We start from the raw sequence: 13,442 nt of genomic DNA on the forward strand, positions 1-13,442 counted from the left end.
TTTTTGATTTGAGCGTATGTGCACGTGTGTACAGTCTGTAGGTATTTTCTTATCCTGAACTAGATGCATTAGCTCCCTCCCTCAGCTTTCCCTGCATGTTTCTTTCCTGCAGACCTAGGAAGTAAAGCAGTAACAAATAACAGAGAGACACGTGTTTTATTTCAGAATGGCACATTTTGAGACACGTGTAGTAAACGGACGTGCAAGTCATGTAATGTGTGTTAGCTACTACCAGTTCAACTTTTACAATGAAAATGCACATGTGTGCACAGACAGGTTACAACATAAGAGAATGTAATTTACATGTGTGGGTTTTGTGTAGCTATTCAGAAACAATTAAGGGAAAGCAGAAATGTTTTCAGTGAAATTAACAAGGGGGCATGCTAGTGGGTGCCCATGCAAGAGGCTCATCCTTCAATGCAGTGGCTACTATTAAATAGCAGTTTCCCCCAATCCAGATTTTACTACACTTTTGATTAGCCACAGTGTATAGGTAATGGGTTTGATTAAACTCCTAGTAAAATCAGGAATAGCTCAAAAGACTGTCGATCAATCTTCTGGGTGCCAACTGGAAACCACAAGAACCAGTCTGGTTACTAGCAGGTTATGAAGGATCAAGCCTGCAGACATGTGCTACTCTGGCCAAAGTCACAGAACCCTTCAATACTGGACAGGACCCCTGTTTCTACTCAAACAATGCGTTGAGAGCCTTGCACTGTTGCCTTCTATAGCAGGTGTATAAATGCTACCAAAAACCTATTTCCCCCTTTTATCATTGAAGTCTTAAAATAGAACTCTGAAAAGGCAGCTCTTTCTGACAATCTGTAAAATGTCTTTTATTAATAATGTTTTTCTGGGACTGAAATGTAACTGTGAATCCCATTTGGTTTTTGAAGAATAGAAAAAGGTAATGCGTTTCTTTTTCTTTTGATTTTACCTGGAAAGGACTGAAAAGGTTTTTTTGAGAACCTTATTAGCGCCCAGAAGTGTATGTGAGGGGTATTTAACACCAGGAAGAATGGCACTTGAAACTCAAGGAGAATTGTCTGAAATGAATGCCCCGAGAGTTCCTATTAAAGGAGTGGTAACCATGGCTTTAAAATCTATTTTCTTACCATTCGCATTAGCAGTCTTTCCCTCTTACCATTATATTGAAAATGATTCTGTTTCTTTCCTTGTTTTTTTAAGTAATTCAGGATGCAGTCATTTAGTGATTTTTCAAAGTCATTACTTTTTTTAAATGTCAGACAGAGCCTGCATGTCAAATTGACCTGAATTAAAATAAATAATAATAATGTAGTTTAGCACTGCCAAAGCTAGTCTTTTAAAATGGTTATGGCACAGCCATAATTTAGATTGAATCCAGGCCTTTATGACATGCATTGTTTCCTGGTTCTATTCAGTCAGACCTCCAGACATCCATTAAGCATATCAAGAACTGTAAGCATGCATTTATAAAATTCATATACAGTATGCAGCACCTCTGGAAAGCAGTAAAGCATGACAATAGGGCGGGAGTTGTATTTTCTGGATTGAATCCACCACCAAGCGTGATCTCACTAGAGTGATTAATATAATCTTAGCATACCTTTTGGGTATGTAACCTAACTGTTTTAATTGCCTCTTCACATTGTCAAAATACTGCTGAAATGGAGTCCTAACAAATTGTATGTAACAACTTGCATTGTATTCCATGTTACCAATAACAATCCAGTTTCAAGGATTGCTTTAAAATCAATTTACTTGGCTCTCAATAGCGTTAGTAATATTATTACAAGTCAACCTTTTAAGTAAACTTAGTGTATAACGCTGTCTTTGAAATGTGCATATTCCAAAATACAAGCAAATAATCAAAATATATTCGACAGAAGAAAAGGGGTACCAGTGAATCTATAATTTGAGTGGTAAGAAAATGTATTTGAACCCTTAATACTCTTATTTCAAAGATAAAATATTTATGAACATTTTAAAGGGAGACGTTAACACCGATTCAAACAAGTACAAATTGACGTGAATTTCACATGTTGCCCTTATCTATCAGGGTCGCCATGGTTACATTAGTATGCCTTGAATGGCAGGGCAATGGGAAGTCTTTGAGATGAACAGTGAAGAACGGTAGATGCAAACTCAGAGTTGAAGGGCTTTGTCTAAGATATGAAAAGGAAGGTTTGCAGTCAAGGCTTTAGGAGCCGTCATCAAGGTTTTGTAAAGAGATTTTTTTGTCTTGTTTTGCCCAATGCAAAAGTAGTGGAGAGAAGCCGGACCAAAACAACCTTCTTAAATATGTAACAATTATGTTTAAAATGACATTAGTTCTCTTATTCATAACAAAAATGCAGCTACCACGTTTCTTATTGTTGTTTTCCTTTTTAAATGTAAACAGCTACACTATTTGTAACACAAAATAAATATCTAAAAGCTGTCTGCTTCTAGATACTAAAGCCTATTCTATACAAATGCATTATTCTTTGTACGTCTTTACAGACCTGATAACCACTTCTTGGAGGCAATCTGCTGTTTTCCTATGGTGTACTTCATGGCTGGAACCATTGATAAGTATGTATAAATACAGTGAAGACAGTGCAGTCTGACAAACCTTTTAACGTTACCACCATGCGATTCAATCGAGTGCTTTATTGTTGGTGTTAGAATGTAATTGGTGTATTTGCATAATCGTTTCACACACTGTTATAAAGTAATATTCCTGTATACAGTAGACACTAAATGCATCCTGAGATGAATTGCATGGTGCATTCAGTTACAGTGGGCAGTGGGAGACACAGAGTCAGTACTGGGTCTCTCTTTGCCCTCCTCTCAATATTAGTGATCGACTCTGGCAATGTAACCCAGGTTTTGACACAGTTACGGCACTTGCCTATCTAGTGTGTTTAAACTGAGATTTGAAGATGTCTTCAATTAATAACATATGTAGTGTCTGTTAGATCAGAATAGGACAAGCTGTCAAAAAATAATTTGAGGGGATATCTACAAATCCCATCTGAATTCTGCCGTTTCTCATTGAACCAGCCATGTAGCCTAGTTTCAAGTGAAATCTTATACTGTAATGTTACCCCAAAAATAGGTATCAGTGACAAACTAGTTGAAGACTTTGAAAAACTCCATTTACAGTGCATACAGTGAATGTACTGTCCAGGTAATCCAAATAATTCATATTCTGATTGTATTCATTTTTAATTCCACATAACATACTTCATTATAAGTATAGAAAGAAAAAAACACAGACTTCGTGGTGGACTGCACAGTCAGAACTCCATTCATTTCAATAGTTGTTAGAGGAACCCACAAATTCTGCTCAATTGTACGGAATGCCGGTTTATAGAGGGGTAGGATTAAACCGTTTTTACTGTTTAGTGCTACACAATTATAGACAAGTTATTTTTTACAAAGGTCATATTTGTAACCTATCGGTTCACAGAAATGTCATTTTAAAGCCAGCTGTAGGTCAAAACACTCATTATTGACGCATTCTATGAGAAAGCACATCTTTAAAGATTGCTGTTTGTATTTTTCATGAAGCCTGGATAACCTGCTCCAGTGTGGCATCATCTACGCTGACAATCTGGTCGTAGTTGATAAGGAGAGCACCATGAGTGCTGAGGAGGACTACATGGCAGATGCTAAAACTATCGTCAATGTCCAAACTATGTTCAGGTAGGTTGTGAATTAATTCAAACCCCAGTGGTGTTGTAGAAATGTAAACTCGTGTTAATGTTCAGGCAGGAACATTTGCAGTCAGTTCCGTGCTTTGAATTGACCTCCTCCGTTTTGGGTCTCTCTTGGCACTGGCTGAGAGATGTCAATAAAAATGTTGATTCGGCCTTGTGTGCCCTGAAAGCAAGTCAGAATGCTGTGATACATACTTAAGTAAACTGGGTTTTTTTTGTTTGTTTTTTTAATGAAATCGAAAGTGTTTCCTGACTGAAATATTACTCCACTCAAAATAACACCTGTATTTTGCAGTACTGATATTTTATTACAGTGATGTACATCATTTTTGTGAAAAAAAACAGACGGGTAATAAAAGATAGAATAATCTTCTTAACAAGAGGTGAGGGACTTGTATTATACCAACCGAGTACCATTTTAGGAATCAACATCTTCTGCCTCCTAGTAAATTGCAGGTATTTCTATTGTATGTTGAGCAGTCTATATGTGCGCACATATTGTATAGACTTTTATTGAATGATAGACGGATAGTGCACATAGATGGATAGATGCTGTAGATCTCGCATTCAGTTGTCAGCTGCCTGTCAATGTTTGCCTTTTAAAAGTGAGTAAGAGTTCTACACATGATCTCAAGAGTACGTCAGTCTCAATTCTCCATGTTTCTTTACCCAGCAGTAATAGGATGCTCGGGGGATGTTAACTGTCCTTTCCTAACCTCACCTCAGTAAATGCAGTGTCGTGTTTCCCTTCTAGGCTATTCCCTAGTCTCAGCATTATCACAGAACTCACACACCCCTCCAATATGAGGTTCATGCAGTTCAGAGCCAAGGACTGCTATTCCCTCGCGCTCTCCAAACTGGAAAAGGTGAGAGGCTTTGAAAGGAATCCAACAGTTTAAAGCATATAGAAAAAAAATAGCCCCCTAGTGTTTACTGTTATCTAGAAATACTAAAAGAGACTTAACAAATTAAGACATTGAAAAAAGACTTTTAGTGGAAATGTTTGTCGTTTATTCATTTTCTTTTAGTATTTATAAATGCAGTAGTTATGGGTGCTGACTGTTAATTCTGTCCATTTTATACTCCTACTTAAATGGCTGCTAATTGTGCCACATACAGTGCTGTGTATTTAAGCATCATCTACATGGTGCACTGAGGGACAAGCGCTTTGTATGGGAATGCTGTTGCATAATGTAAGTACCCTTAAAGAAAATGGTGATACAGTACCTTGGTACTGCATGGATTACCAGTGTTTACTGGGTGTGGACATTGTACCAATGTGGTCCCATTTTACCACTGTTACTGCCCTTGTACAAGCGTTGAACCTTAGTACAAAGCCACATCACTGAATGGGCGTAATGTAGTTATATGAGTGTTCTGTGCTGTAGTGAATATATCTTTGTTTTGATTAAACACACTTAGATTATGGTGTTGAATATGGTTGTGCTAATGAGGGTTATGAGCCATATTCATTAAGCTTTCTAAGTCAGAATCGAATTCACAAGCAAACATATACAAGCTTATAAGGGTTGGGTTTGTACTGTAGGTGAAGGTGCATATAGACCCACAAGAGAGGCAAATGCTCAGAAGTTACAGAAAGTCTCTGGTTTTATTGTGATATCTGCTACGCAGCTTCTTAACCTGCCTGTACATGTAATGTAGAGGGGCGGAGTGGATGAGGGTTATGCTCACAAGAGTGGTTTGAACTATAAAGCTTTAAAGGCGTGTACAGCTTTAAATATCGCAAAAACAGAAAAACAAGCGGTGGTTATTTAAATCCATCAATCTTTATTTATATAGCTCAATTCGCATCAATAAAAGACGTCTCAGAGCGCTTTGTATAAAATAAAATATATAGAAATGAGAAAATATATACTGTGGCAGAGTAGGGGGAGGAGAGAGGAAGATGTAGTCCTTGAGGTGAAGTACAGGACTACTTCCCCCAGAATGCCTTGGGGTTAGAATTAGATGGCCTGTGAAGAAAGGTATTGTGAATATTATGTGTACACTGTGTGACTTGTAACAAGTGTTTTGGTAACCGGTTAGCCGTTGGTTAACCGTTTGGTTTTCTTGGCTAGGACTAGTGAAAAGTTTAGTTAGCACTCCAAAGAAAGTTAGGTTTTTGTGTTGTTGTTTTGTTTATTTGTGTTTGTGAATAGAAGTGCACAGAAATGTGCTAAAACTGCTGTTCTTGTGTCTGGGTCAGGTATTTCAAGGGCATTGAATTTTTGCAATGTGGCGAGATTCTATTTTTCTGTTCTTAATGTTTTGCTTTTTCCCCAGAAGGAGCGTGAAAAAGGCTCAAACCTGGCCTTCATGTTCAGACTCCCATTCGCAGCTGGCAGAGTGTTCAGCATCAGCATGCTGGATACATTGCTGTATCAGGTCAGTGAACGCATACTGCAAAACAGCAATCGTGAAAGCTGTATCCAGAATGAGTCGTATTCTTTTAACAGGATGAGCAAGGCTTTTCCTGCCACAATACAGCTGAAATACACCGCTGAGTCTTACTAACACATTGTAAGCAGCACATAGGAAAATAGTCACCTATTGGTTACAATTCTAACTTGCATGTATATTTTTTACTTGAAACTAATTGGTTCTTAATTGGTAACATATACACATGAAGATTAATTGTTACAATTGTAACCCCCCTCCCCAACAGGGCTGTTGTTTCTTCTTTAAACACCACTCACACAGGGGTCTGGGGATCTTTTTCAGGGTCTCGGTTTATTCACCAAAAATATAGTTAGGAAAGAAAGGTTGAAGAGAGGTATACAAGGGAAAGGGATATAATGGAATAGAGTAGGTACAGATAGAAATGCTGAAGTTAGAAAGGTGAATAATCTTATTCAAAGCAAGAGAGTGGTGGCGGCCTCTGTAAGAAACACACACATTATCATCAGGGGACTGCCGCCTCCACACGGGTTACAGCATAGCTTGGCAACAGTACAATTTAACATGTTTTATACAAATCACCATATTTTACTTAACCAACAATAACTCCATCCAGAGATTCTCACGCTCTGCCGAACCCCTTCTGATGCAACCCCTTATAACTCAGCGCCTTAAAGGGATAGTCCGACATTTGGCCGATTTTTATATATAACCACTCCCTTTTAACCACCCGGTTACACAGTTATTAAAGCAATGGCGAGTACTTTATTATTTTCTGTTCAGGTAGTAAAACGAAGCCTGTCATTCTCTCAGCTCAGTGCTGTGGTATAACTGCAGGTGTCTCTTTTTAAAGTACAACAGTGCCTTCTAGTGTTTCGTCTTTGTAACAGCAGTATCTCTTAAACAGTAGTGCTTTGTGGCAAGCTGTTTAAGAGCTTGTTTTTGAGTGAACTAGGACTTGTGTTCAAAAATCTAAACAGAAGTCTTATAACGATGTTTAGAAAAAAATATTATGTGTATCCTTGTTATGCTATTTCTTTTAATAATTAAAACAACTGACACACACGGCATTAAATATCATACATTCAGTGTGCGTTATGGATGCAAATTCATATTTGAAACATTTTATTGAGACGTAGCTTGCCTACATATTGCGGTACATTTGAAATGTGTGTATTAACATTACCTTTTTGTTGTTTTGTTTGAATGAAGTCATTCGTGAAGGATTACATGATACCTATAGCAAGGTTATTACTGGGCCTTGACACAACCCCAGGGTCAGGATACCTGTGTGCTGTGAGTATACAGTGCTTTGCAATTTAGTTCTGTGACGATTAATGAATAAAGGAAACTTGGTAGTTAGAGTAGATGTAATTCCATCACATATCTTAAAACAAAGCTTAGAAATGTCCTGCATTCTGAATGGCAGCTAACATTCCAATGTTGTCTGGTTAAAAGAGAACAACCAATGATTTCAATCTCTGCATAAATGTAGCATTTTAGTGATTTATACTTGGTAGTTCTCAGTGTGCAGATCTAGTACATGTTTATAATTGTGTGTCAGTCCTACCCATGCCTTCTCATGTGTTATCTCAGTTCCAAATTTGAGCTCAAAACACATCTTTGATTTGGCCTTTCACTAGCGAGCAGCTTGGAGCTCTTTTGGCTTGCTGTTTATTTTTATAATGCAGAAGGACGCTATATAAATGAAATTGGTATGGTGTATATATAACATAATGCAAAATAAATGAAATGCATAAAATATGGTACATGTTGGCCAGTCATATTCTATATAATGTAATTGTGTGCTAGTATAATGATTACATTAGCTTGAATATTAAAGTCAAAATATGTGCTTATGTTGGCAAACACACCTGTACAACATATTTAACCAACTATAAAACCTCGATTTTGTTTTGGTACTTAACTGATGTTCTTTTGATTTATTGTTTTAATCAGATGAAGATCACAGAAGATGATTTGTGGATTAGAACATATGGCAGGTTATTCCAAAAGCTGTGCTCATCCAGTGCTGAAATTGCCATTGGCATGTACAGGACAGAATCCCATATGTTTGCAACATCTGAGGTATGATACTATATAGGCTCTTGTTTGTTTTTCAGCATTTATGTAGAAAATGTTTGCAGTGCACCACGTTCTTCTCAATTTTACAAGGGGGCAGACTTTTCTGACAGCCTAATTTGTTTGCATTCCCCAAAGTGAACTGTATGGAGCTTTCTCTCGTCTTAAAACCTGCTTGCCACTTTGTGAGCCAGATAGACACCTGCCACATCATTGTCAATAGGGTGTCGGGTCATCATAGGTAACCAGGGAACGTTTTTGAAGGGCATTCAAAGGCCGAGCTGTCGACTGGCCCATTTCAATAGGGCTGAGTTTCAATAGTTCGAAACTATGTAGCAAACTTTATAATGCCATAACTTGTTTCTGTTTGATACAACATTTGGTATTTATGTTCAGAACTATACAAGTTTAGTTTTTCAGTGTAATATTGGGCTTGAGGTTTTCTTCCACGTGTATAGCAAGCTGAAGGAGTTTGTGTTGGTTATCCATTTTCTTTCTTTTTTTATGATCTATATCAAGTATTGTATTGTCACTTTAGAAACTTTTATTTCATTTGATATGTGTAACTTGGTTGTAATCCTTACAGAACAGGAGTTATAAAATGCAAGTAGGGAAAAATGTTGATTTAACACAATAGGTCTGCAGGGTGTTTAAATTGTTCTGGAGGGATATGTGAACCTTTCTCAGTGATGACCAGGGTAGAAGTCTTAGGAACTTTTAAGGTCCTTTGTGAAACATCAGTAACATATCCAGTCTTCACAATAGCCAACTAAGGTTATGTCCACATTACATAACTGATCTCGAGAACCGTTCTAATTAATCCAGCTCAAAGCGCCCACACTGAAGTATTGTTTCATGTTTAGTCAGGCTTAATGCGTACAAACACTATTAAAATAGTTTGGTTACAGTTGCAACAACGCAATGGACAGTGGGACTTAATGTGGTAGTATCCCACCATGCACTGTGTTTTATGTTTACAACCCTGTGAATATGGAGCCCATTCCCACGGAAGACATGAACATGCCTTGATTTTGGCATCTGACCATGTCGCTCCACGAGTATTTGCCCTGCCTGATGCAATCTAATTTAGACCTGGTTCTCGAGTGCAGTTTTAAATGCTCTGTAGTGTAGATGCTAACCGTATTTAGCTCTTAAGCCTGTTTAAAATTGTCTAAGTGCCTATGCTTTTTGTTCAAACGCTGTATCAATCTCAACCCATTGCGGGCAAAACTTTTTGCACACTTTTAATTTTGCATATACTGTGCATATGCGTTATTTATATTATTTTCCTTTTCAGTCACAAGACATTGGTCCACAGGTAAGCATACATCAACACTTCATGTTTTATATTGAATGTTTGATGCATGCTTGAAAATCATTTTTAGACGCCTTGAACAGAACCTCTTTTTGTACCCTGGGTGAAATGACTCATCGTGCATCGGTGAATAGTGCTACTCCCTTACATGATGGGTAGCATGGTACAGAGGTTGTGTACCGTCATGCGTGACCAAAAGCACAATTAACATAACTCTACTTAAACATGAATGTGATTTTATAGTTGGCATGAATACATGCTCCTTTTTGTCTCATTTTAAGTTTTTAAAGTCAAAGAAAACCCCAAATGTCAAGTAAAGTTAAGAACAAGCATTAACTCAAAACAAATCCATGTATTTTATAACCTTTTTAATATTAATTATGTGATATGAGCTTGTCATGGCTTCTTCACTGCAAGACTATGCGAGAATGCGACGTTCATACAGCCCTAGACCGATGTCACTCTGTAATGTACTTGTGATACGTTTTCATTTTAACATAGAAGGGTTAAGTTACATTTTACATTAAAATATAAAGCTTCAGTGTTGATCTTAGAGTTGTGAGAACGCCACAGAATACCTTGTGGACACATCAGTGATTTTTTTTTATTTCATTCACCACACAAATACTATGGGGTAACCTAACGACTGTTCTATTGTGTTTCAGTAAGTATATAACAGGACTACATATGGATGCAGGGTTTTCTTTGGCTTCAACATAATAGTCCATTCTTAATGATCATTTTATTTCCTTACCCTTCGCACAAAGAAATTTCCTGTCAGAACAATCATGTGTTTTGTATTGTATTGTGGCCTGCGTATTGTGATGTGTACCGAATTGTGAGTTTCCATCTGCACCATGAAACCAGTCTGTGAAACTCTGTCTCATCTCATTATAAACTCAAACTGGGGCTGCCACTGGTTCTATCTGCAGTCTACTATCAAGTCTGCATCCTGACAAGTCAGGATCACAGCGGTGTGGTGTGCAGGGTGAGTCATACAGCGCAGGTTGGTATCCTGGCTGTGTGGAGTCACTGGTCTTCGCTGGGGAATCCGAAGGAAGAGTGGCATTAGCTCCTGTGGGTTAGGGAGGTAATACCAGCAGGGAATGCTTCTCATCGCGCTACAGCGAACCCTGAGCTGTGACGTCAGGCTGTAGCGCCCAATAAGTTAAAGAGAAATGTGTTGCATTCCTGTAAAGCAATCCTCCTCTGTTACTACCAGTACTCTTATTTCAATTAAAGAGAATAACTGCGGTATAGGCCATAATCGCAGCACCAAAGACTATTCCTGCTTAGGGTTGTCACCTTTCCCTGTTTTCCCTGGATCCCGGTTTTGAGGAAGGTGTCCCGGGATTTCAGTATGCTTCCCGGATCACTGAAAGGTCCTGGTTTTTAATCTTATCCCGTTTTAACCCTTTTCTTTAATAAAGTCCCAGATCTCCATCAATGTTGAGGAGTGTGAGGACACAAAGGACGTGAAAGAACCGTGGAACCAAAAAGGCAGCCACAGGAACTCCACCTCCAGTGACCAATCGGATCACCCGTTGCTGAGGAAGAAGAGCATGCAGTGGGCACGGCGACTGAGCAGGAAAGGAAACAAGCAGACGAGTAAAACGGAGCGAATCAGCCAGCAGAGACTGAATCTGTACCGCCGCTCAGAGAGACAGGAGCTTTCTGAGCTGGTGAAAAACAGAATGAAGCACCTGGGTTTGCCGACCACAGGTTACGGTAAGTAATGCTCTTCAACCACTAACAGTCATTAGATCTCATTTGCACCAGCAAGTACTGTAAAACAAGAACTATCTACAACTACACGGTAGAAAATAATTCTGGTTTTAGGTACCTCTGAGATCGTCTCAGCAAATCAGGTTCCAAGTAGAGCAGTCATTATCCCACAGTAAGATGCCTTCTAAAACAGGACTATAAAGTCTCGCTTAAACAGCAACTTAAATATCAGACAGCCCAAGCAATCCTGACCAAAATAGAACCTAAAAAAACACATTTAAAACATGTCTTCATGCACAGAAACATGTTTGATTTATAAAAGCATTAAGTCCCCTGCAACAGCCATTAACTGTAGGTGATTTACTTTTTCTTTCGTTGAGGAAACCTAACTGTCATCACAGTCAATTATCTGGCAGGTAATGACTATTGCAACGGGCATCATTGCTTAATAAGAAGACTTTGTACTAGTAATGAAATACATTTTAAAATATAATCAGATATATCCAGTATTACTACTGTACCCTAACTGCCTACTTCGCTCTCCTGATAAAGAAATGTACTAGACAGTGTAAATTGTAAACATTGTTGACGGTGTAAAATGTAAACATTTTTGTTTTACAGTATTTCATTTCTATTAACGCAGTTTTGTTCCCTGATATCTTTAATGAAAATGTTATCCTTCTCTTAATATCAGACAATGGTTGAGACTATGAATATTTTCCTTTAGCGGCAATAACAAACGTGCGTGCCGAAACTTTTCATTGACAGCCGAGCAGAAAAAGCAGCCGGAATCAAGAAATCAAAATCTACTGAGGTCATGTGGTCTTCATAGTTCAAAGGTTATTTTAGCTTCAGTGAGTGTCTGTAAAATGAATTGTATGAATAGTGTAGTACACATTTTAATTAAGAAAATAAAATCTGTATTTTTGGCATTGCTATTGGTACTTTGTAACTGCAAATCGACTCTGCTTGTTCAGGGGGGGCTCCAATAAATGTGAACCAGCATGGAGGAGAGGGGGGGACTAGATCATGTTGCACCTGGAGAGACCTTTTAAAGGGAACACATTTCTTCAAAATGAAATGTTTGACTCCACGGTGGTAAGGAGTGACCTGAAGCTAATACAGAGGAGACTGGTGTAGTTACTACACCTTTAGGTTGCTTTTAACATGCTTGAATACATAACACATTTTTGTAAAGCGTTTTAAAGTACCTGTGAATCATCCTAGATTGCACAAACCACTACAGAGACATGACATGAACATGGCTGTCCTCTACCTGGCTGATTTAATGGTCCAGAGATTATCTACTTGCTCCCCCTGCTGCTCTGCTGTTTCTTCTTTCCTGCCATCTCCTCTCACGATCGCATTTAGATGTCCTCTCCCCTCTGCTCTTGAACTGCGGTTATCACTGCTAGCTGATTTTATTTCTTTCTTTTTCTCTTTCTCTCCCTCTCTCCTGTGTGTTTGTGCGTTTTCCTCTGTGGTCTGTAGAGGATGTAGCAAATTTAACTGCCAGTGATGTGATGAATCGGGTAAACCTAGGATATTTGCAAGGTAATTCCTCACCTGGGGAACAGAGAGGTATCAAAAGCACACTCAGTAAGGACATAATGCCAGCTCCAAACAAACAAGAGGAGAGTTTTGTAGTCTCACAGGCCAGATTGTACTCAACAGTATTTTGTGCAAATCAATTCGCCTCATCTACCAAAATGTAACAGCCCCACAAAACCCAGTATCTTAAGCTAGTTCTCTATTACTGTTTACTATTAGTATGTTGATAAAATGGTAATAAAGTAATTGCATACTGTAATAGACGCTTACATTACTACAATTAAAAATTTAATTGAGGGTTTTTTTTTTTTCTGTAACGTATAGTTACTGCACAGCTAAAAATGTATTTACAGTACAGTTAAATTTATAATTGATGTGGTTTTATCACATAGTCTGGTAAATCCTAAGCACTATCTTTTATGTTAAAAAAAAGTCATATATAATTACAAACCTTTCACAGACATATTTCTCTCGCCTGACACAATGTACTTTTTAAATGATCATTTTTTTTTACATTCAACTGTGGAAACAGTTGTAGTGCCATTGTCAATACTATGACCAAAACATACATTCTAGTAATGATTTCTTTATACAGTTTTGATTATCAGATGTGGAAGCACCCAAACCATTTTTATATGTTTTATCTTTACAAAACTATCCTGACAAGAAGTGTGTGTCCTCTAGTT

General features: G+C 38.0%; 1 protein-coding gene across 8 annotated transcripts in view; it reads left to right on the plus strand.

The window, feature by feature from the left end:
- Positions 1 to 13,442, plus strand: part of LOC117973875 (potassium channel subfamily T member 1-like) — a 128,167-nt gene that overhangs the window by 103,602 nt on the left and 11,123 nt on the right. For 4 of the 8 annotated variants that reach the window (XM_059005417.1, XM_059005422.1, XM_059005425.1 and 1 more), the window contains 9 exons: positions 2,485 to 2,556; positions 3,538 to 3,672; positions 4,441 to 4,552; positions 5,970 to 6,071; positions 7,296 to 7,379; positions 8,043 to 8,171; positions 9,463 to 9,483; positions 10,911 to 11,208; positions 12,697 to 12,759. In XM_059005417.1, the coding sequence (XP_058861400.1) occupies positions 2,485 to 2,556; positions 3,538 to 3,672; positions 4,441 to 4,552; positions 5,970 to 6,071; positions 7,296 to 7,379; positions 8,043 to 8,171; positions 9,463 to 9,483; positions 10,911 to 11,208; positions 12,697 to 12,759 (1,016 nt within the window). The remainder of the gene's footprint in view (positions 1 to 2,484; positions 2,557 to 3,537; positions 3,673 to 4,440; positions 4,553 to 5,969; positions 6,072 to 7,295; positions 7,380 to 8,042; positions 8,172 to 9,462; positions 9,484 to 10,910; positions 11,209 to 12,696; positions 12,760 to 13,442) is intronic. The other 4 variants (XM_059005419.1, XM_059005420.1, XM_059005421.1 and 1 more) reach the window with 4 other exon arrangements.

This window comes from Acipenser ruthenus, chromosome 31 (genome assembly GCF_902713425.1).
Source record: "Acipenser ruthenus chromosome 31, fAciRut3.2 maternal haplotype, whole genome shotgun sequence".
In the NCBI taxonomy this organism is placed as follows: domain Eukaryota; kingdom Metazoa; phylum Chordata; class Actinopteri; order Acipenseriformes; family Acipenseridae; genus Acipenser; species Acipenser ruthenus.